Source organism: Radiomyces spectabilis, assembly GCF_025331425.1.
Source record: "Radiomyces spectabilis strain NRRL 2753 chromosome Unknown BYT42scaffold_12, whole genome shotgun sequence".
NCBI lineage: Eukaryota > Fungi > Mucoromycota > Mucoromycetes > Mucorales > Radiomycetaceae > Radiomyces > Radiomyces spectabilis.
In genome coordinates, this window is record NW_026251937.1 from 480,123 (window position 1) to 505,989 (window position 25,867).

Below are 25,867 nucleotides of genomic sequence, written 5' to 3' on the forward strand. Positions count from 1 at the left end.
AAATAGGTTTACTGCGCCCATCATTATCTTAATAAGCTTTATGTCAGCAAGTTACGTTACGTTACGTTACGTTACGTTTTGAATACAAGGAAATGGAGGAACGGGGAATAGATAAAAATGATGTGGTGAACCGCAGACAAAAATGGACCACCTTTCAGGATAAGGATCTGATAAAAATCGCGGCGGGCAGGGACGAACTCTGTCTGCCAATGAAAATGGTGTCAAAAGGATCTGCCTTTGCAATGCACACCAAAATGGACCATTTTAATTTATGGTTACACCATCTTGCGTATCCAAATATGGCAATATTTCCTTTCGGAAACACCTGCCATCCCCCCATGGATGAAAATTTTTATTTTATCAGATCTTTTTTTTATTTTTTCACCCTTACAAACAGAAGACCTGCTGGCCCCGTTTCCCTTGTTATTTTTTATTACTATTTTCTCCGCGCATGCATCATGCCATCTTGTTCAGAAATTAGATCATTTGCTTCTTCTTCTTCTGTTCACATCTTTTTTTTTTATTTATCTGCAAAAGAACGAGATGAATCTGTCCTGGATGAAAATGGAAATTCCGTAATGTTTCTCTGTATCGCTCCAACCAAAAAGGATGGGAACCGCATTCATTTCGTTTGTGTCTTCCTTTTTGTGTCATCATCACGAACAGATGTTTATCAGATGGAAACGCTATTTAGGCGGCGTATCAATCTTGAGAGAGTCTAGAAAAATAGGTTGACGAGGTTACCCATGAGTCATGTTATCCCTTGGGCTTTGCGACATGTGGTGCCTGATCAAGATTTCCATCTACTTCTTTTTAATCTGGTTTTCACGCAAATCATTTGCTACTTAGTTTTGAAGGATTAGCTTTATCGTGTGGTCGGTGTCAACAAGTTAATGTTGAACAAACGGGAAGATGTGGAAAAGTACTCTATTTTGACCACGGTTTCACTGAGCGCTATTTTAGACCGAAAGGGCGGCGCAAGAATCTGATAACAAAAAAAATCGGAGGATCCTTGAAACGCGAGAAAAAATTGGGTCAGGATCTGATATGCAACTGTCTTTTGATTGGACAGTTGTTTGATGAAGGTTACGCCAGCCGATTTTCAATATTCTATATAAAAATACCTCATCTCTCCAAAGGTGCCCGTTTCTCCAATTCTCTTTAATTTCTTGGTTTTTCCCCCTCTTTTTCTTTTTCTTTTTCTTTACTCCATTTTGCTTCATTTGATTTTTCCCCGCTCTATACACATACATCCCTGTTATCATGCATTCCCCTGTTTTGTCCGCCATTGCTTCTCACACAACGACGTTGCAGCGTCATGGGTGTGTAGCGACAACCCATTCTTCCGCACTTCTTCATCACATTTCTTCTCGTCGTCGCAGCTCATCTTCTCATGAATACCGTCATTTGTCCGAACATCACATCCAGTCCACATCGCGGCCTGCGTCTCCTCCTTTATCCGTTTCCCCTTCCAGTCCCGTGAGCCCGCTTCAAGAATACCCTTGGGCAAAGGAAGATTTGCTGGCCAAAACGACTTTACCCGATTCATTCAGCGCCTCTAATGCCGGCTTGATTACTCCTCCGCCTTCGCCTCGCGCTTCTCCGCAATCATCCGCACAATCTCCTTCCGTTGCCTCGTTTAGCGCTAATGACCGTATCCTGAGCTGTCGTCGTGATGGCAACCTGAAAGCCGTCATGGCCGAGTTCTTCAACTTGAAAAAGGAAGGCACCGTCTTGACGGACCACCTATACAACCTTGTCCTTGACAGCTATGCTAATCTTCGTCGTGAAGGAACCCCGCTCTCACCCATGATCAAAGGTAAGCAAAAAAAGAATCTGAGAATGATGGGCGGTTCATGTTGTACTCATTGCCCTTTTTTTTTTGTATTTCAATCTCCGTGATCACAGTGTATGACGAAATGGTTCGATATCAGATTCATCCCAGCAGTTCGACTTGTGCCATCATGGTCCGTACTTTGTGCCGTCGTGACGTAGAGGTCCAAAAGGTGGTGGCTATGCTCAGACGCCAATCCGCCCGTTCGCCAGGTACCGTTGACAAGTCGCACGACATCGCTGTATTGGAATCCGAAGAAAACCTGAACAAGGCCCTTGACATCTTCAAGTACGCTGTGGCCGAGCAACTGGCGGGACATTTCGATGTGGAACTTTTCAACCAACTGTTGCGTGTTCTTTCTCACTATGGCAACACCGGTGAATCACTTTATGTGTACGACCAAATGTTGCAGTTCAACATTCAGCCCTCGTCTGCCACTTTTGCCGCCTTGATTAACCTGTTTGGTCGATCTGGTGATATTGATACTGCGCTTCATTACTTTCAAAAGTACAAGGACCTCAAGTCATCGATGCCCAGTCATGATGCCTCTTACGTGTACAATGCCTTGGTCGATGCCTATTTGAAATGCAATCAGCTACCTGCGGCTCTCCATGTTGTCCAAGAAGACATGCTCCATGACAACGTCAAGCTCACCATTGTTCCTTACAACTCCATTATCCGCTTTTACTGTGCCGAGCATCAACCAAAGGAAGCAGAGGCGTTGGTCGAGAAGCTATTGCAAGATGATGCCCTTCCTCGACCGGATGCCAGTAGCTATGGTCCTATTCTTGCCACCTATTGCAACCAAGATCGTTTGGCCTGTGCTACCCGTGTTTATCGTCAGTTGCTCACGATGGACATTTCCAAATCCTATGGTAACCTCGCCAATTATGCCTTGTTATGCTTAAAGTATGCCGACCAGCAAGCCAGCCATGTCCTGTCCATCGTCACCGATATGCACCATGCCGGTTTAGAACCGGATCCCGTCTTGGCCGAACGCATCCTTACTCATTTTGCCAATGGAAACGATAGCGCCGAGGCGGTTCGAGCGCTTCAAGTGGTTCTTCCCGCCATGTCATCTCGTGCCGTGGCTAAAAGCATCGGTACCCTTACCAGGTTGGCCGTCAAGATTGCTTCCATCTGCAAGGCCAAACTGATTGCTATTTTGTCAGTCGCCCGTGTCCTCCAGCCGATGTGCCCTATGGGCTTGCCTCTCCAGCTTGCCAAGCTCATCATGGAAGCGTACCATCCCAAGACCCCCTCCGCCACCATGGTGCCCTTGTCTGATATTCACCTTCTGTACGAAGCCGCCTTGGTGGCCTATGCCGACGTGATGAGCCTTCCTCGTGGCCCATCCTTTGGTCAGATGGTGCTTACCATCCTTGCGGATGTGAAGCAACAGCCCTTCCAAGATGCATTGGACTTCTCGCTGATCAAGCGTGTCCTTGAGCAACTGCAAAAACAAGGAGATATGCGTGCTGCCATGGAATGGAGGACCGCGTTTGGCGTCCCGCTGTCGAAAGAACTTGCGCTTCCGGTTCGCCAGCCGCAAGATGCAGGTGTGGGCAAGGAAACCGTGGCGTCTGAAATGGTGATGCGATGCTTGATGCAAGGCCAGTACGAAGAGGCGGTCAAGATGCTGGAAACCCAGTTGATTCAACCCGGTTTATTCCCGTCTCCCGAGATCATGCGTGATGCGATTGCGTTTGTGGGCAAGCAAGGCCGACTGGATATCGCTCTTAAGGTGTATAATTTGTGTCACCCGGTATATGCCAGTCAAACGACGATGCGTGCGAAGCGAGCCGTTTACATGATCACCAACAGTGTGTTGATTGGTTATGCCCAACAAGAAGACATGATTCAGGCCAAGGTGTATTACGAAAAGATCAAGGAAATGGGTCGCTATCCTGACGGCAACGGTTATGCCAGCTTGCTTTTGGGCACGGCCAAGTGTGCGACAGATGAAGCCTCGGATGCCCTGATCATTTATGAAGAAGCGAAGCGCCATAATGTCAAGCCTACGACCTTTTTCTACAATGTGGTGATCTCGAAACTGGCACGTGCTCGCAAGCTGGACACGGCCTTGAAGCTGTTTGAAGAAATGCAAGAGTTCAAGGTTCAGGTGAACAGTATTACTTACGGTGCCATTATTTCCGCGTGTGTGCGTGCCGGGTCCGAAACCCATGCTCGTCGTTTGTTTGGTGAAATGCTTTCGAGCGCTTCGTATCAACCGCGTGTAGGCCCATTCAACAACATGATCCAATTCTATGTGCGCCAACAGAACAGCCGGGAACGGGCTTTGGAATACTTTAATGAAATGCGTCGTCGCCACATCAAGCCTTCCGCTCACACCTACAAGTTACTGATGGAAGCCTACTGCACCATTGCCCCCTACGATATGCCCACCGCTTACAAGTTGCTCAGCGACATGAAACGCATCGATCATCTTCGCCCCGAAGCCACTCACTACGCATCCCTCATTTACTCTTACGGTACCTTGCAGCGTGACGTCCAGAGCGCTGAACGTGTGTTCAACGAAATGATCAAGAATGGTATTCAGGCAGACGAAGTGGTGTACCAAGCCATGCTGGACACATTGATCAGCAACGACCAGCTTACCGAGGCCGAAGTCTTGTACCAAGAAAACTTGCAACGATCGGGTGGCAAGAGCAGTGCGTACATCGAGAACCTGTTCATCCGCGGCTATGGGCAAAAGGGCGATGTGGTGAAGGCCGAGCAAGTATTCAACCGAATGACCGACGACAAGCTAGCCAACCGCGACCAAATCGTTCGTGAGCCAAGTACCTATTTTGCCATGATCCAAACCTACATGGAAAACGATCTTTCTTCCAAAGCCCAGTCCACTCTCGACCGCATGATCCAATGTGAATTCCCTGAAAAAGTCATTGCTGCTGCTGCTGCCCTCCTTCCAAAGTAAAAACCCCACTGTCATCTTTTCCCGCCCTTTATTGTACATACATTTCCACCAGTTTACGCTCGCTTGTAGATACTTGAAAAATAAATACCAAACCATCATATAAAAAGTAAGAGTCCATGTTTGGAGTGCTTTTTAATTTTCTTCTTTTTCGTCTTCACTTTTTGAGTCCACATACTAAGATGGGAATGGGTTATGATGAATTCATTGTCGCTCAATTGAAAATATGGAGTCGGGGGAAGGATGGTGGCGAAGAATGGGGGTATTGTATGAGGCTTCTAGTGGTGGTAAAGTAGATTATATATGTACAACATAGAAAACAATGGTGGTGAAAAAAAAAGTTGGATTCCATGACCGTATTATACAGGCAGTTGCTCTGAGCCATCCCTTGCCGTTCCAATATCTTCGATCTCTGCATACATAATATTTCGATAAGTCTGTCGCAGGCCGATATCCACCACCAACTCATGTTGATAAAAGGGATCGTCCGTGGATTCGTCATCTTCCCCTTGACTTGAGCTACTTGATGACGATGGCGGCAACATTAACGTGACACTCTCTGCCCCCAAAGCCGTTGCCAATGCTGGCGGCATCCTCACTGTCGTAATCGCCGTTCCATTCAGTAAGAGCTGGGAAGAAAGACTGGATGATATAAAGATACGTATCGTCTGGAACACATAGATGACGAAATCAAGCAAGATGACCCGCGAATAACTAGGCCGATGCTCTAACATTGGACGCATTGGAGTGAGTAATTACTTGTTTGGTCCTCGTTACGGAGTCCTCTCGATATCCCACGTTATCTAAAGTACTTACGGTTACCGATAAAGTCTACAAGTATTCCTGGCTGACCGAGTTCTGATGTGCAGTGATGCAACAGACATACAAATAAGGACATGGTGGCAATAGCAAGGGCCGTCCGTAGTGATTGTGTCAGTATTCGAGGTGAGAGCAGTTGCTAATGGTTTCAAGATAGTTGGTTAGTTTTAAATCTTCTCTCTTTTCATATGGCTGGGTCAGCGATTTTGGTTACCAGTTGACAAAAGACCCGGAAAACCAGGATAAGTAAACTTGCATCGAGAAGAAAAGTGTATGTAAAGTAGCAATATAACAGATAATCAAGCGATCGTATGACATCGCGTTTGCCATGGAGACTCATGACTGGAGGACACGAAGGCGACAAAAATGGAAGAAGAAACGGCTAACTGTATGCTGGGATTTTGGGGGGGTGCTCACAAAAACGATTCCGGTGTGGCTGACGCAGTCTCATCTTGTCCCAGTTATGCAAAATTACTGTAAATGTTCTTTACTCTCATCGACCGTGAGGGCGCATGTAAAATATATCGTATTAATGCTTTTATATATCACAACTCTATACCGACTCTAGGGTTGCATTTAACCAGAGCGCGGTCTCCAAGGATCCCTCGTCCTTCATTGGTCACCCCACTAGCTCAATGGAAGATGGATGCCTGGCATCATTGGAAACCCCTCCTCCAAGTCAAAGCTATACTATATTTACTCGACTCGCGTCGTATTGCTGATCCCCACTTGGTCAGAGCAGTCATAGGGTCTCTAAAGACCAGCAGTCTTGGCTAACGCCACAGTAGGATAGGTATTTCTCTCATTCAATATCGGCTCGGTTGTTTCCGAGAACAGTCAACCCGTGGATATAAGGCATGAGCACCATCAAGTCGTTGACGTGGAACAATTCCCTATATACAAAAGAACAAGCGGTAACAACATGCCGTTTACAGTTCGACTATATCTTCTCTGCTTAAAGGAAGCCTGATTGCGAGCAAACAGCATCCCAGTGTTCATTGAGTTTGTGGCCAAGCCGCTGCTGTATTACATAGTGATATGGATGGAGCTTGTAATAAGAGTCTGTGGCTCCATATTGTCTGGACTGGTTGAGGCGCCAACTGACACCAGGATAGACTAGGAGGTTTTCTTGTTTATGTAGTCTTTAGTTTATTTGAAATTTCAAACAGCAAGACTGTCTAACCGTAAACCGCACAGCTTAAAAGGCTCGCTTTGATCTTTGGCAAATACAACGCGAATGGCTCGGAAACGAGTCGTGTCTCCACAATCAAGTTGTAGTGTTGCATCATGCGATTTGGAAGATTGATCGAGAATGGATGTACGACAAGTAATCTAAAAGTTCGACATTCGGGATTAATTTTGGGAACGGAAGAAAAACAAACAATCAATACTCCAAGAATGTACGTTCATTGACATACCCATTCGTTATCATCTTGCATCACGTACACCTGCCATGTATCGTGTTGATTGGATATAGGTTGACGGCTAAAGATGGACAATTGGTCCGCTTGGATACTTCCGACGATAATCAAACCAAAGTAATCGCCCGCTTTAGGATCTGTTTTACGATTTTTACGCGTGTCAGAGAAAATAAAAGATCCAATCACCTATGATATGGCTGCACAAGGCCCCAAAACTTACTTCGATACGTGTTCCAGCATGTATCCTTGTTTTGATCCACTGCCTTTTCAAAACTATACTGCGTCCACAGACCGACGTCCATCTCATCCAGAGAGTTGTACGCATTTTCCAAAGCATGCAGACTCGGCATATCGGATGCATTAAAATGGACGTGATGCGGCACGGGGAAAGGATCAATGTTGGTGGTGAACAAGCATTGTCCATTGAAACATGCTGCCCTAAAATACGTACGTACGGAGTTCCATATGTGAATAAGATGGGCGACGAAATGGTTGGCATAGCCGTTCACTCGAAAACTTACTTTACATCCCTATTCCCCAATGCTGGCGATTCGTGAAGACGTTCAATATAATCTTTTGGTGTATCGGATGTATCTGCTTCCAGCACATGTTGCAACCGTCGCATGGCATCAAACTATTGTTTTTTATTCTCGGTTATTGCGCGTTCCCAGGTGATAAAGTGAACTGCGTTTTACCAGGACTCGGTCGAAGTTTTCAATTTCCGCTCCCTTATCCGTCTCCGTGGCCATCGAAGGATCGGCGACTATCCAGGGGTACTGATTCGTCCACAGGGTGAAATAGATATCGGCAAGACGAAGACGTTCTTTACTCAGGCCGGATTTTCCGAGTTGGGTAAGGAAATTTTGCACTTTCCATCGAGGAACAAAGGCACCGTAACGAAGATCGGCATAACCAGCATGCATATAGATATCTGCAAACGATCGCATTAACGAAAAAGATGTTCTCAAATGTATCGTCGAGGCTTCTATGTAGTATATACCTGGGTTACTAATGCGCCATCGCATCGCGTTCAAGTAATGTTGAGGGTTTCCATTCACATGGATCAGACTCGGATAACGCAAAAAGTTGGTATAAAGAGTATCTAATTGACGATTAATGGTGCGATCGTCCTGGAAATAGCAGTGCGCAAAAGTGGCCGAACTGGCACATGTCGTGAATCGAGCCAAACTTTGCATTGGTTCGTAGGAAGATATGATTTCAATAGGAACACTGGATTGGTGGATATTGAGTTGCTATCCAATGGCGTGAGTAATTTGAAGCCTTGCAAATATTAACAAAAAAAAATAGATGACGTACTGACGCTGACAGTGGGCGTGATGTTACTGCGTTGTAAATAAGAATTTCTTGAATGAAAGGATACTTGAGCAACTGTTGAACTACCGTTTGAATACTGTTGTCGTCGTCGGTGACTCTCAGGATGACGGCAGTAATACACTTAGCACGGGGACCATCTTGATCCTCCGGTATAAACATGTCGGTTGTGTAAGCGCTGGTGCGATCGTCGCCTTTGGACTGGGCCATCTTTGCAGGCCAAAAAGCGGCATCGATGTTATAACTGTCGACTTGGCTGTCATCCTGCAAATCAGTGTCGACGAGTCGATCGGCCTGGATGTCACGTTGCCCGTAGGTACGCACAAGCAACAGTACTGTAATTAGAGAAAAAATAATCAGGATGCTCCTACGATGCCGCTTCCAGAATATGGAAGGCGTATCACTAGGCCCTGAATTGTAAAACGGCAGCTGTTTGGCCATGATGGTCAAAGGAAACGTTATTCTCGCTGCTTTTCTGAACAAAGGGCGACCATATACCATTTTTGGAAACCGACCGTCACAAGTTTTTTGAAAACGAAAATGTCCTGATTCGAATGGATAACCGATAATGATGAAAAAGCCCTTATTTTTTTCCACAGAAAGAAAAACGCTCATAAAGTAAATGATGGAAACGAAGCAACTTTCTTCAATATAATACTGCCACAGCCAATGGCCTTATGGCCATCTATAAAGCATTCGTTCTGTGTATTAGGGCCCGTTATTGCTTTTGCGGCTCCGATCATTTGTAAACCCAACAAGAAATTCGCTTGATAGGATGGCCCACAATGATTTCCTTTTTCGGAAAGAGACTTTCGATTTTTTGACACGATCAGGAAAAACCGCAGCAACTTGCAAAGTCTCTCTTTCCTGATTTTATAGTTCATATGGCACCCATTCGACGCTTCAAGAAACAAACATTTGTCGCTGTGGACGACAGTGTGGATGGTTGTTAAGCGTGAAGCATACTTTGTGAATCTTGGGGAACGATGCATCTAATGTGCTTCTGCTTTTTAGTGGTGATTATCATGCCGTCGTCTGCCAAGGAGCGGCATGCTTTTATTAACCCAAAGACCAAACGAAAACTGACTCCATTTCAATACAAAGTTTATGATTTATGCTCTCAGGTACGATCATTGGTTTGTTCGTATGAAAGGGGGCCACGTTGACTGATGCCGCAGCAGATTCCCAAAGGACAAGTATCAACGTACAAGCTCATTAGCGATGCGTTGAATTCAAGTCCGCGTGCGGTGGGCCAAGCGTTGCGACTAAATCCTTTTTGTCCGTTGCCTGTGCCTTGTCACCGTGTCATTGCTTCGGATTTATGTATTGGAGGATTTTCGGGCAGTTGGGGTGACTCTCAGTTGGTGGCCGACAAGAAGGCGAAATTGACCAAAGAAGGCTGCAAGTTTGATGAGTATTACATGTTTGTGTCCAATGCCGATGGCAACAAAAACTTGTTCAAGGATTTCCAGTTGGAAAAAAGCAAATAAAGCATAAACAGTGAGGGGAGTGAGGAAGTGTTGTTTATTTTCTTTTTTTTTTCTTTTGCGAGCGAGGGGCTTTGTATATTATGCTGACTCGTAAACGGAAGAAGTGTCGGAGGAATCATCACGGACATTGGTGGAGTGTTCTTTGGCTAAGACTTGAATTTCGGTAATGCAATTGTGGCATTTAAAAAGAAGCGAGTTTTCTAGACTGTACTTGTTCTTGGCATGCGGACCGGCGCCGATATTGTACTCTCCTTTTTGGCTCGCTTTGAGAATCATTTGGATTTGCTCTTCTGCTTCCTCAAACTGTTTGTTAATAATCATCATGCGCGCATTCTCGTAGCGTGAAAAGTAATAGATGTAGTGATCCAGCTGAATCTTGTTGGCGTGCTGAAACACCTGCGCAAGGGCTTCCTTGTGGACCCGTTGGAGGCGAGCAGAGTCTTGTCCGGGAGTGGCCAGAAGGAGACGGGCAAACACGGCCCGTAAATAATTGGCGAGACACACATCGTCGTAATGGTTCAGCGAACTGGGTTTGTGCTGATTGGCTAACTGCTGAGCTGTATCCGTCACTCTTTTCATGTTGCTTTCCAAAAGATCGGCCGGCATGAAATCGAGCACGCTGAAGGCGTTGAGAATCTCCAAGTCGGGAAACAACAGCCAATTGTCTTGAGCAATGAACTTGCGTGCCTTACGCGAAACGAATTTCTGTAAGAAGTATGTGAGCCACGGAAAAAAAAAAAAAAGCTTGCCAATTACAAGCTGCGGATACTGAAAATTACCTCTAATGGTATAGATTTTCCTGCAATCTTTTGCTTGGCGCTTGTGACATGATGCATCATGTCCTGCAGAGCTTCCTTTTGTTTGACTTTCGCATCGGCGTCGATCTCGGTGAGCATAGATAGTGAGATGGCTTTCATGTAAGTATATACAGATTTGGACCAGTTGCTTTCACGAAGAAGGGTATCATATGTATCGTAACTGGCCTGCCACTTGGACTGCAAAATGTTGAGTAAGCCCAATTCCCAGAAACACATGTGCTGCAATTGTTTCCAGTCTTTCTGTGTTTCAATCGCTCGATGGTATTGAGCTTCGGACTTGGTGAGCTGGCCTTGGGCGCTGAGTTGGCGACCGTAGAAATACAGGAAAAAGGTGCCGGATGGGTATAGGCCGAGATTGTAAGCGAGGATTCGCTGGGCAAGTTGTTCATCGACGTCAGAAAGCGGGATAAGTTTGGAAAGGATAATGTGATAAAGCAATAACACCATATCACAAAACTGGCGTCGTAAGCCCTCATCGTTGCTTTGTTTGGGTGGTAATACATCCAGCGGCATGTGGCCGTACTCTTGCCATCCGCCGATCGATTCCAGCATTTCCATGCCGTGTTTTCGATCGCTTGAAAAACCGATGAATTCGACGACTCGCAAAACAGAAGTGGGGAGGAGGGAGAGCATGATATTGAAGCATCCAATACCCAATGCGACACCGGAAGAGAAATGATCGTCCAGATCATATTGTGTGACATCTTCTCCTTTTTCAGCCTCGGTTTTCACAAAGGAAACGTATTTCTCAAGGGTGCGATATATGGAATAGCTCGTTCGAATCGTGAATCCTTCACGAATAAAGGCAACGAAGCTTTCGTCATGAATGATGCTAAGCAGCGCTTTCAGCAAGTAAGCCTCGGCATACACGAGTTCCTAAAATGGCAGCGAGAAAAAAAATAACAAGTTGAATTGATAAGGGAAAACATGGCCTCCAAAAAAAAAAAAAAAAAAAAAAAAAAAAAAAAAAAAAAAGGGAAGGGAGATAAAGGAACTTACGGCGTGTCGATGGACTTTGGACATGGTGAGAATATCGGATAATGAATTGCCTTTGACCCACGAGGTGAAATTACCAATCCAGCCTCCGTCTCGTTTCCGCAAATTATCAGCAAGACTGATGGTTTCCTTCATGGCTTCCAGTGCACTTTGGATATCGCAATGCTGAAAGGTCATCATGCTCTTCAGAAACAAAATAAATGCGTAGCCCAAAGAATAATACATGGACTTTTTAACTCGAGGCATCAAAATGGCTTCTGCTTCCGGGATCCGTGAGTCGAGGAACAAGTCCAACGCTCGACGTACTTGAATAATGTCTTCCATCAAATGTTTTTCAGCCATATCCACGGCTGTCGAGGTATCACTGGATGGGGCTCCGTTCTTTTCTAACGTCGATGTGGACCGGGATGAACCCAATCGGCCAATGGATCGTAGGGATGGCGACATGAGATTGGTCATGGATTTGGCCTGACGACCGCTGGGTAAAAGTCCGGGACGCTTTTCCTTGGGCGAATAGAGTCCCAAGAATTGCGGCATAGCGACGAGATAAGCAACCTGGGGGAAAAAAGCTTATACAGAAGGATCTCCCCCAAAAAAAAAACTAGAATAGAGAGAAAGAGCGAAGAAAAGGGAAGAACAGTAGGAGAAACCATTAACAAATAAAAAATAAAAAAAATGGATGATCTAATTAAAGCTTATGGCGGGCCGAAAAGGTATATCACAAAAACAGGGTTTTATGGTAGCACTATCTTATTGCTTCTACTGAACAGGCGAACAAGAAAGAAAAAATGATCGTCGGTCCAGAAGAACATTACATAAATGGCTTAGCTCTTTTCTATTTGTCCTCTTTATTTGTCCTTCCCGCTCAATGCGGGCTTATTTTGGTTGATCGTGTGAGGGACTTTGATGTCAAAATGACTGAAATAAGAAAAAAACGAATACAAAAAAGCTGAGCCGGTTTTTTTTTCCAGCAGCGTGTTCAAAAACGAGATTCCGGAAGATTTAATAAAAAAAAAATATTCGGCAACTTGTGTTTTTTGACCTGGTTTTCCCTTTTTCTTCATTTTCATTCTTTTTAGAACGTATAACTTATGGCTTATCCCGGTATGTATCGTTTGTATCCTTGTGTATATCTCTTGTACCCTTTCTCATTGTCAGGACAACAGCATATAATAACGATCCATACCCGCCATCGCCCATGAACCATTCCACCATGCATTGTCCTCCAACACCTGTTCAACCACTGTATCTTCAAACATCGCAACCACAGGTAAACTCAGACTCTTACCCACTGAGAAAATCATTGCAATTTCTTTCGTTTAACCAATTGGGTCCTCTTTCCAGCCACCTGTCGAACCGTTCTATCTCACGTCACCTGTGACGACCTGTGCTGCTCCTGTAAATGGACTCGGAATATCACACAATGGGCTAGGGCTAACCACGCCGCACATACCACCCCGCTCTCGACCAGCATCGGTGGCGGTGCCTCCTGCGTCGTCGTCGTCGTCGTCTTATGGCCTAAAAGAAAACTGGAAAGTATCCGCTTTACGCCATTCGGAATCGTGGAGAGTCTCCAGTCACCGACAATCCTCCGCTGACTTTTATGACCTGCGGTCTCGGCGGGCCTCAGCCTTTCCGGAATCCATATCGGAGTTTTCTACTCATCCATCCTCCTCGCCTTGGCAATCATCCGCCACACCTGATCTCATGTACACCACCGCAGCACAAGCTACTCCTCTTGCCTTTACTTCGTCACCTCTCTATCCACCCATTCAGACACCCTCAAAACCGTTGCCACAAGAACCACCGCAGCCTCCACCACCGAGAAATTCCATTCCACCCGGTGGCTTTGTCCTTCCCGCTCCTCCTCCTCCGCCTATTTCTTGTCAACCTGTACAACACTACGCGCCTTACTACGAAGCCCAACCCATGCCACCGACGACCTACGACAATTATTATTATTCACCCATGACTGCGATCCAAGAATCCCACCTCCCATACCCGCAATGTAAGTCTTGTGACCTGTTTCGAAGAAAATAACAAAGACAAATAATGAACGTGCATCATGTGAATCATTGACGCGATTGTGGTTTTTCATAGCGCCCGCCAATGTCACGTATACCTCATCCTCGTGGCAACCCGTCATGTCCGATTTACCTCCCGTTTCCAACTCCACCTTTCCTTCCGTCGCACCCGTCGCCACTTCCTCTGTCACCAATCCCACGTCCGCATTGACGCAACCTCAATCATCATCACCACCCTCCTCCAAAAAGGATGATAAAAAATCAAAGAGGAAAAAAGACACACCTGAACGTAAGTAGAATTTTGTTCATTATGAGTCCTTTCGTGTACACAGACACGCATCAGCGAAAATTGCAAGGGTCTTTTTTTTGGAGTTCGACGTATCTCACCAATTTTTTTTTTTTATTTGTAGGAAAAATTCGACAAATTACCGTGCAATCGATTAACAAGGAACATCGGGTATGGATTAACGTGGAACCTACCGAGACGGGATTGTCACTTGCCGAGAAGATCCAAATTATTGCCACCTTTCGCACACGAAAGATTCTCAAAATCACCACCGCCTCTGGCCGTCCTATACCACTCGATCATCGACCTGTGTTTGGTAGTTGGATGGATATGGACAGTTTCGTCGATGGAGAACGGTGGCAAGTGGAATGGGGCGAACTCGATAAAAGCGTGGTAGACCGATTATTCGCCAAAGTCGTTCAGGTAAAACCTAACCCGACTTGCATGCGGGCATGATCACCATACCTACTGATATTTGTGGTTCTTTCTTTTTTCTTTTAGGTGGGTGGTCGTCGTAGTCGAGATCATACTAAACAAAATGGAACGAAATGAATTGATCGATGGATGATAAAGAAAAAAAAAAGTTTTTTTGTGAAATATCGGTTTCTCGTCAATTTGACAAGGGTTTTTGTCCCCTTTTTTTTTCCCTTTCAACCATTGGGATTCCAACTCCTTCCATTTGATAAGTCGGGGATTCACCTTGATCGCCGATGATCTTTCTTGATTACTCAAAGAGTGGTCGATGTACATAAAGAATTGCCTGAAAGTAAGGGAAACAAAAACTCCCAAGAAAATACGCGAAAAAAGGCAAAAGGTGTGTTAAATATTTCGGGTTGACTGGTTTCCGATATTTCACATGATGCTTCGAGAACAAGGATAACTAGTGTGGATATAAAAGGAAATTCCAGAGTTAAGGCTTTTTTTTTCTACACTCAGCAGGGTTATTAAAGCAGAAAAACCGCTCGATTTTCTTTACGTGTTTTTTCTCTTTTTCCTTCATCTCTTCCACTTTTTCTTTTATCTTTTCCCTTCATCATGTCTTTGTCTAGCAAGCTTTCCATCAAGGATTTGGACCTCAAGAACAAGCGCGTTCTTATTCGGTAAGCTTAATCGTTTTTCTCGGTATTTGTTTTTGTGGTTTTCATGGGTGGTTGGGCTTACCATGCAACACGTTTCTTTTTAGTGTCGACTTCAACGTCCCCATGAAGGATGGTTCCATCACCAACAACAACCGTATTGTCCAGGCCTTGCCTACCGTCAAATACGCTCTTGATAACGGTGCCGCCGCTGTTATCTTGATGTCCCACTTGGGTCGTCCCAACGGTGAAAATGTCCCCAAGTACTCTCTTGAGCCCGTGGCCAAGGAAGTCGAGAAGCTCTTGAAGAAGCCTGTCACTTTCCTCAAAGACTGTGTCGGTCCCGAGGTCGAAAAGGCTTGCCAGGGAGCCAAGGATGGTCAGGTTATCCTTCTCGAAAACTTGCGTTTCCACATTGAAGAAGAAGGTAGCGCCAAGGATGCTAACGGTAACAAGAAGAAGGCCGATCCCAAGGCCGTCGAAGAATTCCGCAAGTCTTTGACCAGCCTTGCTGATGTTTACGTCAACGATGCTTTTGGTACCGCTCATCGTGCTCACTCTTCCATGGTCGGTGTTGAGCTTCCTCAGCGCGCCGCCGGTTTCCTTATGCAAAAGGAACTCGAATACTTTGCCAAGGTGCTTGAAAAGCCCGAACGTCCCTTCTTGGCCATCTTGGGCGGGTAAGCTTTCATTTTTCTTATCAATTTTTTTACCAGCCTTTGTCCCGAGATATTCCTTATCTAAAAATCTTTTTGCGGGTTTTCTGATTTTTTCTAGTGCCAAGGTCTCTGATAAGATCAAGTTGATTGAAAACATGCTTGACAAGGTCAACTCTTTGATTATCTGTGGTGGTATGTCCTTCACCTTCAAGAAGACTTTGGAGAACGTCAAGGTAAGACGAGACGGGAACAAAAAAAAAAATTATGCAGCCCGGAAACGTGTTTCGGAATAGCATGATTTTTCTACTGGATGGGTGGCTAAATAATATTGTTTTCTTTTCCTCTTTTATCGGGTAGATTGGTACTTCTCTGTTCGATCAAGCCGGTTCTGAATTGGTTGAAGGTCTCGTCGAAAAGGCCAAGGCCAAGAACGTCAAGCTCATCTTCCCCGTCGATTACGTCACCGCCGACAAGTTCAGCCCTGATGCTAAGACCGGTTATGCTACTGATTCTGAGGGTATTCCCGATGATTACATGGGTTTGGACTGTGGTAAAGAATCCAACAAGATCTTCGCTGAGGAAATCTTGAAGGCCAAGACCATCCTCTGGAACGGTCCCACTGGTGTCTTTGAATTCGAAAAGTTCGCCAACGGTACCAAGAGCGCTTTGGATGCCGTCGTCGAGGCTACCGAGAAGGGCGCCACTTCCATTATTGGTAAGTAACACATAAAAAATCTACACATTTTTTTTTTGATCTCTTTCGGAAAAACCCCTGTTTCCCTTTCTTTTCTTTTATGACGTGACGCATCGTCCTGATTATTGCCTTTTTTAGGTGGTGGTGATACCGCTACGGCCGCTCTCAACTGGGGCAAGGGTGACAAGATCTCCCATGTCAGCACCGGTGGTGGTGCCTCGCTTGAACTTCTTGAAGGCAAGGTCCTTCCCGGTGTCGATGCTCTCTCCACCAAGTAAATATCACCATCCTCTTGCTTTTTTTCATCGTCATGTCGTCGTCTGTGTTTCTATGTCTGTCTTCCCTCTTTCACCGGCTTGTCAATTTTTTGCGCAACGTCGACCTTGTTTACGTTTCCTTTCTTTCGCATGTAAATGATTCAGTAGTTCAAAATCAGAAAAATCCTCTTCCCTCTCAAACCAAAAAAATTTAGATCCGAAGCACCATCCGTACGATCGTGTTTGTAATAAATAATAAAGGAACGACACAAAAAAAGTTGAGGAATCATCGCTTGGGTTTCTATTTTTTATTGCCCTAGTAATCGACTGAGATAACTTGTCAATCTTCCTTTGCAAGTCAACGTATTGGCCCGTTGCCATGAAAACGGCTTCTCTCCAAAATTGATATCCATCTTTGCATTGCCCAATTTATACGGTACAAAAGGTCTGAATTTCTCCTCCTCCTTGACGAGCGGAACAAAGGCTAAAAACAGCGGATAACAAATAAAGAAATACAAATCAACAATGACGCTCTATGTGCCATATTTTTCCATTTTCATCATGCACGTACCGTAAACAGATCCATTCCAGGTAATTCCGAGCTGCTGGTTCTCTTCGTTGAAGAATAAACCTATGCAATCACCATCCATAATCGTCATGGAAAATGGTTCCGAGCGATGCATTTGTCCCTGATACAGTTGCGCCTGTTTCTGCTGATAGTCATATACCAGTTCGACATTGCTGTGCGATCCAAGACTTTGCAACCCTATAATAAGCGACCTAAAAGGAGGGAACAACATCGAGGTTACTGATGACTACATTGCAAGCTAAAATCTGACGGATAGTATGCTTACGCTTGTTCTTGACGCGGATACAAGAGATCAATCTTTTCCTGATGGTATGCAATGGCGACTTCGAAATACAGTGAAGGCGGAGCATAATAGTTTTTGGTGCCTGGGAAACGGACCTCAAGCGTATTCCGAGCTACGGCCGATCCACTGTCATGGTTCGTGTCCTGATTCTCGCTTGCTTCATTCTCGGGAATCGCTTGGGTCGTTTTCACGTGCTCCTCTGGTGGCGGAGCGGCCGACGCCGGCGAAGTTACCCGCATACGTTCCATGGCTTCGGCCAAGTCCGCAATATCATTTTCCTCGATACTGCTTATAGCATGAATCGCTAATCCTTCCAGCGTCGTCTTTTCGCCCGTTTCCGCGGTGTTCTCTTCATTGTCCGCCGGAGAAGATACCACTGAGATTGGCTTGAGCCTTGCCAACTCCGCCATAGGCGTATAGCCTTCCGGGAGATACCTAAAGAGGACGTCGACCAGGAAACGTCAATAACAACTCTAGGGCTGCAGTGGGTTGGCCCCAATGAATACGAGTCACTTACTGTAAACTGTCAATGGAACCACCAAAACGGAACATGCACTGTTGACCGGTAGAAAGCGATGCGGCCTGCGCGTATGAGCAAAATGACAAAAAAAATGAGTATGACTATTTCCCCAGATCTCTCTTGAGGATTTACTTACAGGGTACCAGTCGCGATCGGTGGGTACATTTTCAAATGCGATCCCCATATCCTCTCCGTTTTTGTAATAACGAATATGGCCCTGCTGCATATCCAAAGCACACGTAATTACATCATTTTCTCCCCATTCCAATCCATAGGAGGAACGCTGTATAAAAGCGGGCATCATAAATGTATGATGGACATTGATCAGAACATACACAAGTCAAATTTTGCTCGGGTTTTTGTAGATAAAAATTGCTGCATACGTACCCCAGTGGGGAATCGGCCATGCCACTTTTTGGCTCGACAACCATCGAAACCGTACGATTCGTTATCATCACCGACGCCCGTGCCACCTTCAGGGTCGATTTGACAAGCCTTGTTCACCCATCCGACTTGCATGAGTCCGGCGGTGCCCAAGACCACCTCATAGGCGTATTTGGTTGGACGTTGATCGTCATCGTCATGGTGCCTTGCCGGAACGGGATGCGTCCCGCGAACAGTTTCGAACGTCCACGCATCATTACGCACCTCAAGACGCGTTTCATAGTTGATCACACAAAATCGGGAATGCGCCACCAGGTCCAATTCAGCAAAATCGCATGGATTTCCGTCAGCCGCCGTATCCTCATGAGAGTGGGTACATCGGCTCGTGTAACTCATGATCAATCTTGCATAAAATCGCGACGACGTTTTCTGCATTGTAGAGCCCAATATCGTCTTCCAAACACTGATGGCCACCACAGGAATCAAGTGCTCCGGTAAAATATAATGTGGGTCTACAAAGATAGTAAAAAAAGCGGAGAAGTTTGGATGATTGTTTTTCTTTACATATGATCTCCATAAGAAAAATAACCATGAACGTTACCTGAGTTGATCAGAATACCAAGACATGTAAGAACATGACTTGAGAAATATGGACAATGGTGGAATATATACATAAGAACATCTAAAAAGTTCATCTCGTAGATGAGATAATAACGCAGAGAAGCTGTTTCTATAGATCAGTAATTTGGTATCCACGATTATCTGGTTTTTTTTTTTTTTTTTTTTTTTTTTTTTGTGCTTACGGTATCGTAAAAGGGAGCGAAGTACTAAAATCGCACGACTGGCAAATCCGGCGTACAATTTGGAATAGCCTGCAGACCGACCTTTGGCTCTTAGCAGTTCCTTTTCTTCCCCTCGACGTCGTGTCTCGCCCAATCGTTCGGCGGCGGACTCGACGGGTCGCTGCGCACTGAAGCCGTCTTGCGTACCTTCCGAATCGCTACTGGAATCACTGGGAGCGTATGTTTGCGGTCGAGGCGGTCGTAGCGGAGAACGCGGATCGACCATAACGCTCACCGATCGTTGGATCCAAGGAAGCACTTCGTAATAAGCATTCTTGGCCGCCACTTCGTCCATTTTATCCAAGTTGATGTTTTTGCATACATGTAAGCACCAGTGATCCAGCACAGGATATAAAGCCATAAACACGAGCATTTCCGTCAACTGTCGAACCGAGTCTGGCAGCGGCACCACTTCGTTGCCGGCCGTCATTGAAGCCGTATTGTAATCGGCTAGACGAAGCGGCGCAGCAGGCTCCCTTTCTTCCAAACTTGTCACGCCATCTCCTAGACCCGCTTCCAGTTCGGCCATATCCGCCATCAGCCGTTCAAGCACACTGCCGGTAACCAAGGTATCCACAATATCGTCGTTCTCTAACAGCACGCTCAACGCACTTTGAGCGCCAACAAACTGGACGCGAAGGACGGTAGGCAGTTCAAAGTCCATAAAAGCGGAAATACGGTCAGAAGGAGAGGGCGAAGAGCCCGAAGACGATACAGACGATGAAGACGATGAAGCTCCGAATAAGCTTGATGATGAGGCTGGCTGTCCTTCGAAAGGTGGGTTCTCAATCGTAGGTGGCTCGGCCGAAATCGAGAGATTGGAGGGTAAAAGAATGTCGTTGTTATTCAGCATTTCGATTCGGTTATGTCTCGACGAGTTCTGAAGCATTTCCTCCAGACGGGATGCGTTGGAAATGGTCCCTTCAGCGTTCACATTGATGTAATCCGGAACGAAAAGTCCTTCGATATCGGTATTGTCGTGAACGGACAGACGACCAGCGCCTGCCACCGCGACATCCTTTTTTAAAGCCGAGACCAACGATTGCATCATAATAATAGGTAATAAACGGTGCGCTATACGGACGTAAGCGGTGATCAAAGGTTCGACGACTTGCAACGAAACCCGCGGTACGAGCGATGGATCTAGGGAAAATCAAACAATAGATTTAATATCTTACGCTGGATCCCATCTATTCGTTGTTGCTTGCTTACATTTGATCGACAACATCAAGGAAGCCTTGGCACACGTCAACTGCACCCGTTCATGGTTGGACGAGATACACATGGAAATAATGGTATCCAAGCATTTCTTACGCACTTCAGCCGCAAAATCACCTACGCAGACACACAAGCACGGTTATTGGATCTGCGAATAATATGCAATCCATGCGTTTACTTTACCACGCATCGCCATCACGTTAAAGATGGCTCCAGCAGCATTGTACTGCACCTCCAGCTCTTCCATTCCCATGAGCGTATTCAGCGTATCAATGATGTTGTCCAGATGAGCTTCCATGTGCGCATTATTACTCGCTATTTATCAAAAAATCCATCAGTTCAGGGCCGACGAACGATGTCCAAATCCACTTACTAATACAACAAATCAAGGATAAGATATCAGACACGAAAACCGCAACATGAATTTTATGGGAAGCCGCCAGTTCCAGTAACAAGTCGAATTCAGGGGCATTGAGGATTTCTTTATGAGATTCCACTGATTACCATTGAAATCAAACAAAGGTAAGAAAGGTTGTCACATTGTTGCCATAATGTCCTTCAAGTACCTTGACCGGCGACAGCGTGGATACACAGGATTGCCCAGTAACGGACATCATCGTCGTCCAGAGTCAAACAATGCATAATCTTCTTGACCATGCCCGCACGAACCATGTCTTGTCGGAATTTCTCTGAGCAACATCAAGCAAGGAGATTAATATTTAACGTCTCTCGATTTTGGCAAAGATATATATTCGCATACCTTGACCATAGGCCATGAATTTGACAGTTCGCAAGACAACACGTGAGATATACATTTCTTCCGCGGACAATAAGCCGGCCAGGATGACATGAACGCCCTTGATGTCGCGAAATTTACCGGCTGCCACATCTGCGGAGCAAAATGCAACAAGATGAGTACATCCGCCAAGTCACTTGCCACAGTTCCTGACCATACCTTTAAGCACAAATTCATGCATCAACCCTGCCGCCCAGTAAATCAGCTCCACATCGTCACTTCGCAAACAAACCGAGATCAGGTCCACAATTCGATAATCTAGCAATTCGTTCAGAATTTTCTTGGCTTCTGTATAAACCAGGAAAAAAAAGAAAGAAAAAAAAAAGTGAGAAACGGATTCCTGAAATGGAGGAGGAGGATTTTACCCATAATATCCACGTTGGCAACGATGCGGACAAGGCTTTGCATACAAAACTTCGGCATGTTGGTGTTGCCGTATGTCATGCGAGCCATTTTTGCAAGCACTTTGACGAATCCACCGGAAATCAGGATCTTGGGAAAAGGGTCTTATAGCGGGCAATATTGCAGATAAATATTCTCGATTACTGTAAATACTGGACTGGGTTATTCGAAAGTTTACCTGTGAGCGAGATTTGGTACAACACCATGAGCGTCCAGTATTTTAGCTCATTGTTGCGAATTGTAGTGGAGGTCAATATCCGCTTGACCGCATCGAGAATCCCCATCTCAATGATAAAATGCTTGTTTAGATCTAGCAATAACATAAATCAATGAAAAAAGAAAGGGTTTAAAACATAGCAACAACACTAGATAATGCAACGTACCACTGCCCTGGATCAAGTCACAGATTGCTACCGCAACGTATCGCTGGGTAATTTCCGCCATTCCCGGTTCTGTCGATTTCAGGGCATCGACTAGCACTGGCAGAGCACCTGCACTAAGCAGTGCTGTTTTATTTTGATCTAATGCAGTACAGTGATTGAATCAGGTAAATAAAAAAAATAAAAAAAACAGGATGCACCGTCCAATGTTCGTACCACGTCGAGTTAACAGTTGCAATACCGCCAATGCTTTGGATCGAGACTCTATAGGTTGCTCTTTTTTACACGCTTCAATAATGGAAGGCAAGTATTCCTCTACGAAGTACGAGTTAGTTACCAGCATGACATGCAGTAAAGCCCAACGTTATTCACCGAGACATGCATTCCTGTTATACTGTACCTGACATGGCTCGCTCAAACACGATCTTAACCGCACTAATGCGCCCCTGTCGTGTGAGCCCAAAACGTCAAATGGAGACAATGAAGGTTCAAGGTTTACCTGTTCTGTATGTTGACATTGGTCGATTGCGTTAACAAGGCGAGCGACTTGATCGGAATGGCTAATGTAATTTTGGTTTAGCATTGGTCTTGCTCCTGAACCGTTTATTACAAGCGGGTTAGGTGACTCCTCACCATCTTCTAATGCTCTTGCACTACTAAGCTCAAGAGCACGGCGTCGACGTCGGTTCGGAGCTGTATTACGATCGTGAAGCGTTTTCAAGTGAGAATACACCGAGTACCCCATAAGAATCGCGGCCATGCCGGTGAGAAAGCATGCTACAGGTCCCGGAGATGCTGCTATATCCCCTGGCCTGGGAAGCGATCCTTGGCTAGAATGAACCATGTGCGTAAATAGGTCGATCACAAACCCAGCCGACCCGGTTTTGCTTGAATCAAATCCAAAAAGTCCAAAGTCAGTGCGGTCATTGGAAATTTGAGTCACAAAAGGCTCTTTTGACCGATGCACCGAAAAAAATAAAAAAATTCCCGCTGTATGCAAAGGTGACCACAGTGAAAATGATGTTTATGTATTTACAATCTATATATGTATAATCTACAATAAATATACTGCATCACTCTAAGCTATACAACGATACATAGGTGCATGATAAATACAGAATGTTTAAGCATGGCAAATATGCTTTCTTGGTCGATTGGCTGCAGGACGTCTTCGACTGCGTGCAGCCGATGCCGCTGCAGCAGAGAGAGGTGATAAGGAAATGTGAACGGCTGTTACTGTCCTTGCGATACTTTCTTCACTCTTGGATTGCATCAATTTTCGATGGTCATGTTTTCTGGTACTAAGGGCTGTGCTCGATCGTTGACGGTCCCGATCTGTATACTGACGTTCCATTGCACATCTTTCTTTCGGTTGCGTTTTCTCTGGGTTGCTTGGCTTGCTATGAGTGAGTACTGCTTTTTTCTGAGGATGATGTTGTTTTCCGACAGCATCCATGGACGAGGCGGAATGGCAGCACGGTTCTTTCTTACGGAAATCATTGGCATTCACCATAGTGAAGGAGACCGGTTTACGCACGCATGGCTTTTCTGGTTTGCGTCCAAGCAACGAACGCAAGACAAAAGTGGCGCATGATTTGACAGCGCGACAGTGTTTCACTTTGACTTCTGTCATTAGGTTGTGAGGATGGGATCGCATGTGGGTTTCGGTATGATCAGGGACAGTACTGTGAGCTTGCATGTTAGTGTTTAGCGAACAGACCAGGGAAAAAAAAAAAAAGAGAATAAGGAGCAGCTAAGATCACGTTTGAATTGAGCAAGGTACTGTCATTAAGGTCATGATATTTATATGGATTTTACATTCACTGTAGAGTGAAAAAGATAACAGACATGGCGTTCAACGCCATGTTAGCACCATCCTATTACCTGTGCTTATTTTGCTTCCCTGCCTCCTGACATTGCAAGCTCACGACACTCCTGGTTTGTCTTTTTTTTTTTAACAAAAATTTAACCAATACCGACTGCGATTATTTTCGCAGAGCATTGAAATCCTGTCATTAGCATGCTTATGATATTTGAGCAAAAAATAGAAATGTATAATAGATGATTTCATATCCCTGTGCACATGGCCACGAGTCTGGTCCGCACATATTTGTCGTTCCACCGAATCGACTCTTTTTCAAGTAGTGCGCCTATAGCTATGTTAGCAAATCGATCACGCCAAAAAACGTGGGTGATTTTGAAAACGTGGATCCAGCTGGTCCAAAAATAAAAATAAAAAAAGAAGCTTGCATTCACTAACATCATGATGCATACAAAATATTTTCCAAATTGAGATCTTATTTTTTTTTGATGCAAGAAAAACACAAACAAATAATACAAAAACTCCGATTACCAGTGATCAAGCGATCAAAAGAGGTGTCACCTCATTGGTCGCATCGAAACCAAGCGTGATGTCGCGTTTACAGATGGGACACTATAGTAGGTAGATATATTAACAGGAAATGAATGGATGACAAAAAAAAAAGTGGCTGAACCGTCAAGGGCAGTGTACTTACCAGTTTTTTGTGTGCGGTCAGCCAAGCATCTACACAGAACGCATGAAAATTATGCCGGCAAGGGAGAGTCCGCAGTATCTCTCCTTCCATGTAATCTTCCAAGCAAATAGCGCATTCCTCAGTTTCATTGTGGCGTATTTTCTCTCGGCTGAAGCGCCTCGTTTCCAATTGCGATACTACGTCCAGCGGAGCGATCTCGAGATGATGACGATGTTTCTGACGTAACCTCCATGAGATATATACAAACACCATGATGATGCTCGGAGAAACGAAAAGAATCATCAGCACATCCAACAATGGCCTACATTTCCAAAAAAAAAAAAAAAAAAAACTGTCAAAATCCCAATATGATATCACTATGGATAAAGAAAAAAGGGTTGACAGCCATTACCAAGTCATCCATTGATCCAGCTGCAAGAGCACCATCATGGGCGAATCGACTAATTTGGAAAGATACAGCAGTGCATGGTATTCATTTTGCGCCAAGAACATGCTGGGAATCTTTATGTCAGATGTATCACCTAGAATACCAGAATGTTCAGTATTTTTTGATTTATGGCAGATCATGGACACGATGAACACTCTTTCATCAGGGAATAATCGGGGTTTCTTGTTGTTGGTGGTTACCTGGTGCATACATGGTGATCCAGCCCGATTGCGGTTCGGTGTCGCCTACCGCCACCGCAATCGCACCACTGAGTTGCATGTTTCGAACTTTGGTGATAAACGAGCAACTCCCTCGACGTACCAAAGCAACCCAATCACTGCATGGGGCCTCCACCATATGACATCCGGTAGGATCCTCGGCAGGTTCGGCTAGATAGCCAAACACGCCTTTTTCCGGCAATCGCGGTCCGAAAGCGGCCATACGGTCGGTGTATGTTTCATTGGTTGCCTAGTGAACCCATTTTTTTTTTGTGTTATTACTTGTTTGAGGCAAATCATCATAGAAATGTTCAACTTACAACCACCATGATTGTTGCGTGAGCAGAAATACATAACGACGATATTGCAACGAGCCACTGAACCGAGGTTGTTTTCATGGGATGTCAAATTCTGAATGAGAAAAAGAGAGAGTTGAATCCAAAAATGTTCTTTTTATTGTGATGGAGAAAAGCTTCTTTGAAAGTAAAGAAGATCCAATCCTCACGTATAAAGGGAAAAAAAGGTTTAAAACAACAAGGGAAATCCCGAGATTTTTAATGAAAAACCACGAGAAAAAAAAAAGTACGAAATGAATCGATCAAAACAACAAACAATAAAGAGAATAATCTTACGATGCACTATCATTCAAAC

General features: G+C 45.0%; 10 protein-coding genes across 10 annotated transcripts; 4 read left to right on the forward strand and 6 right to left on the reverse strand.

Annotated features, from left to right (window-relative positions):
• The first annotated feature begins 1,161 nt into the window (after positions 1-1,161).
• On the forward strand, positions 1,162-4,878 carry BYT42DRAFT_582581 (uncharacterized protein). Its single transcript, XM_051569696.1, has 2 exons — positions 1,162-1,819; positions 1,909-4,878. The coding sequence occupies exons 1-2, from the start codon at positions 1,264-1,266 to the stop codon at positions 4,770-4,772; spliced, it is 3,420 nt and encodes a 1,139-aa protein (XP_051420060.1). The 5' UTR covers positions 1,162-1,263; the 3' UTR covers positions 4,773-4,878.
• A 9-nt stretch (positions 4,879-4,887) lies between these two features.
• On the reverse strand, positions 4,888-6,029 carry BYT42DRAFT_582582 (uncharacterized protein). Its single transcript, XM_051569697.1, has 3 exons — positions 5,803-6,029; positions 5,586-5,727; positions 4,888-5,496 (listed from the first exon to the last, which is right to left on the reverse strand). The coding sequence occupies exons 1-3, from the start codon at positions 5,926-5,928 to the stop codon at positions 5,129-5,131; spliced, it is 636 nt and encodes a 211-aa protein (XP_051420061.1). The 5' UTR covers positions 5,929-6,029; the 3' UTR covers positions 4,888-5,128.
• A 720-nt stretch (positions 6,030-6,749) lies between these two features.
• BYT42DRAFT_502665 (uncharacterized protein) lies at positions 6,750-8,205 on the reverse strand (the record flags this gene model as incomplete). The annotated part of the gene is made up of 6 exons (XM_051564845.1): positions 6,750-6,920; positions 7,007-7,146; positions 7,230-7,447; positions 7,531-7,643; positions 7,711-7,940; positions 8,019-8,205. The coding sequence occupies 6 exons, from the start codon at positions 8,203-8,205 to the stop codon at positions 6,750-6,752; spliced, it is 1,059 nt and encodes a 352-aa protein (XP_051420062.1).
• Positions 8,206-9,510: 1,305 nt separating this feature from the next.
• Positions 9,511-9,831, forward strand: BYT42DRAFT_502605 (6-O-methylguanine DNA methyltransferase; the record flags this gene model as incomplete). The annotated part of the gene is made up of 1 exon (XM_051564840.1): positions 9,511-9,831. One exon carries the CDS (start codon positions 9,511-9,513, stop codon positions 9,829-9,831), a length of 321 nt encoding a protein of 106 aa, XP_051420063.1.
• A 78-nt stretch (positions 9,832-9,909) lies between these two features.
• Positions 9,910-11,969, reverse strand: BYT42DRAFT_502740 (uncharacterized protein; the record flags this gene model as incomplete). Its single annotated transcript, XM_051564851.1, has 3 exons — positions 9,910-10,536; positions 10,611-11,525; positions 11,649-11,969. The coding sequence occupies 3 exons, from the start codon at positions 11,967-11,969 to the stop codon at positions 9,910-9,912; spliced, it is 1,863 nt and encodes a 620-aa protein (XP_051420064.1).
• Positions 11,970-12,566: 597 nt separating this feature from the next.
• Positions 12,567-14,917, forward strand: BYT42DRAFT_582592 (uncharacterized protein). Its single transcript, XM_051569698.1, has 6 exons — positions 12,567-12,749; positions 12,812-12,915; positions 12,990-13,653; positions 13,746-13,958; positions 14,080-14,378; positions 14,457-14,917. Exons 1-6 carry the CDS (start codon positions 12,737-12,739, stop codon positions 14,505-14,507), a joined length of 1,344 nt encoding a protein of 447 aa, XP_051420065.1. The 5' UTR covers positions 12,567-12,736; the 3' UTR covers positions 14,508-14,917.
• Positions 14,918-14,990: 73 nt separating this feature from the next.
• Positions 14,991-16,662, forward strand: BYT42DRAFT_548745 (3-phosphoglycerate kinase; the record flags this gene model as incomplete). The annotated part of the gene is made up of 5 exons (XM_051566028.1): positions 14,991-15,055; positions 15,139-15,711; positions 15,809-15,923; positions 16,048-16,405; positions 16,523-16,662. 5 exons carry the CDS (start codon positions 14,991-14,993, stop codon positions 16,660-16,662), a joined length of 1,251 nt encoding a protein of 416 aa, XP_051420066.1.
• A 272-nt stretch (positions 16,663-16,934) lies between these two features.
• Positions 16,935-23,060, reverse strand: BYT42DRAFT_582594 (uncharacterized protein). Its single transcript, XM_051569699.1, has 21 exons — positions 22,689-23,060; positions 22,555-22,615; positions 22,456-22,490; positions 22,272-22,370; positions 22,059-22,196; positions 21,854-21,985; positions 21,639-21,779; positions 21,433-21,561; positions 21,238-21,366; positions 21,044-21,166; positions 20,851-20,973; positions 20,661-20,792; positions 20,472-20,594; positions 19,221-20,402; positions 19,019-19,141; positions 18,421-18,929; positions 18,170-18,316; positions 18,031-18,095; positions 17,496-17,948; positions 17,213-17,421; positions 16,935-17,125 (listed from the first exon to the last, which is right to left on the reverse strand). Exons 1-21 carry the CDS (start codon positions 22,897-22,899, stop codon positions 16,950-16,952), a joined length of 4,440 nt encoding a protein of 1,479 aa, XP_051420067.1. The 5' UTR covers positions 22,900-23,060; the 3' UTR covers positions 16,935-16,949.
• A 63-nt stretch (positions 23,061-23,123) lies between these two features.
• On the reverse strand, positions 23,124-23,926 carry BYT42DRAFT_582595 (uncharacterized protein). The gene has a single exon (XM_051569700.1). It carries the CDS (start codon positions 23,752-23,754, stop codon positions 23,179-23,181), a length of 576 nt encoding a protein of 191 aa, XP_051420068.1. The 5' UTR covers positions 23,755-23,926; the 3' UTR covers positions 23,124-23,178.
• A 281-nt stretch (positions 23,927-24,207) lies between these two features.
• BYT42DRAFT_582596 (uncharacterized protein) lies at positions 24,208-25,828 on the reverse strand. The gene is made up of 5 exons (XM_051569701.1): positions 25,537-25,828; positions 25,199-25,466; positions 24,963-25,092; positions 24,572-24,872; positions 24,208-24,489 (listed from the first exon to the last, which is right to left on the reverse strand). The coding sequence occupies exons 1-5, from the start codon at positions 25,612-25,614 to the stop codon at positions 24,415-24,417; spliced, it is 852 nt and encodes a 283-aa protein (XP_051420069.1). The 5' UTR covers positions 25,615-25,828; the 3' UTR covers positions 24,208-24,414.
• Positions 25,829-25,867: the final 39 nt, after the last annotated feature.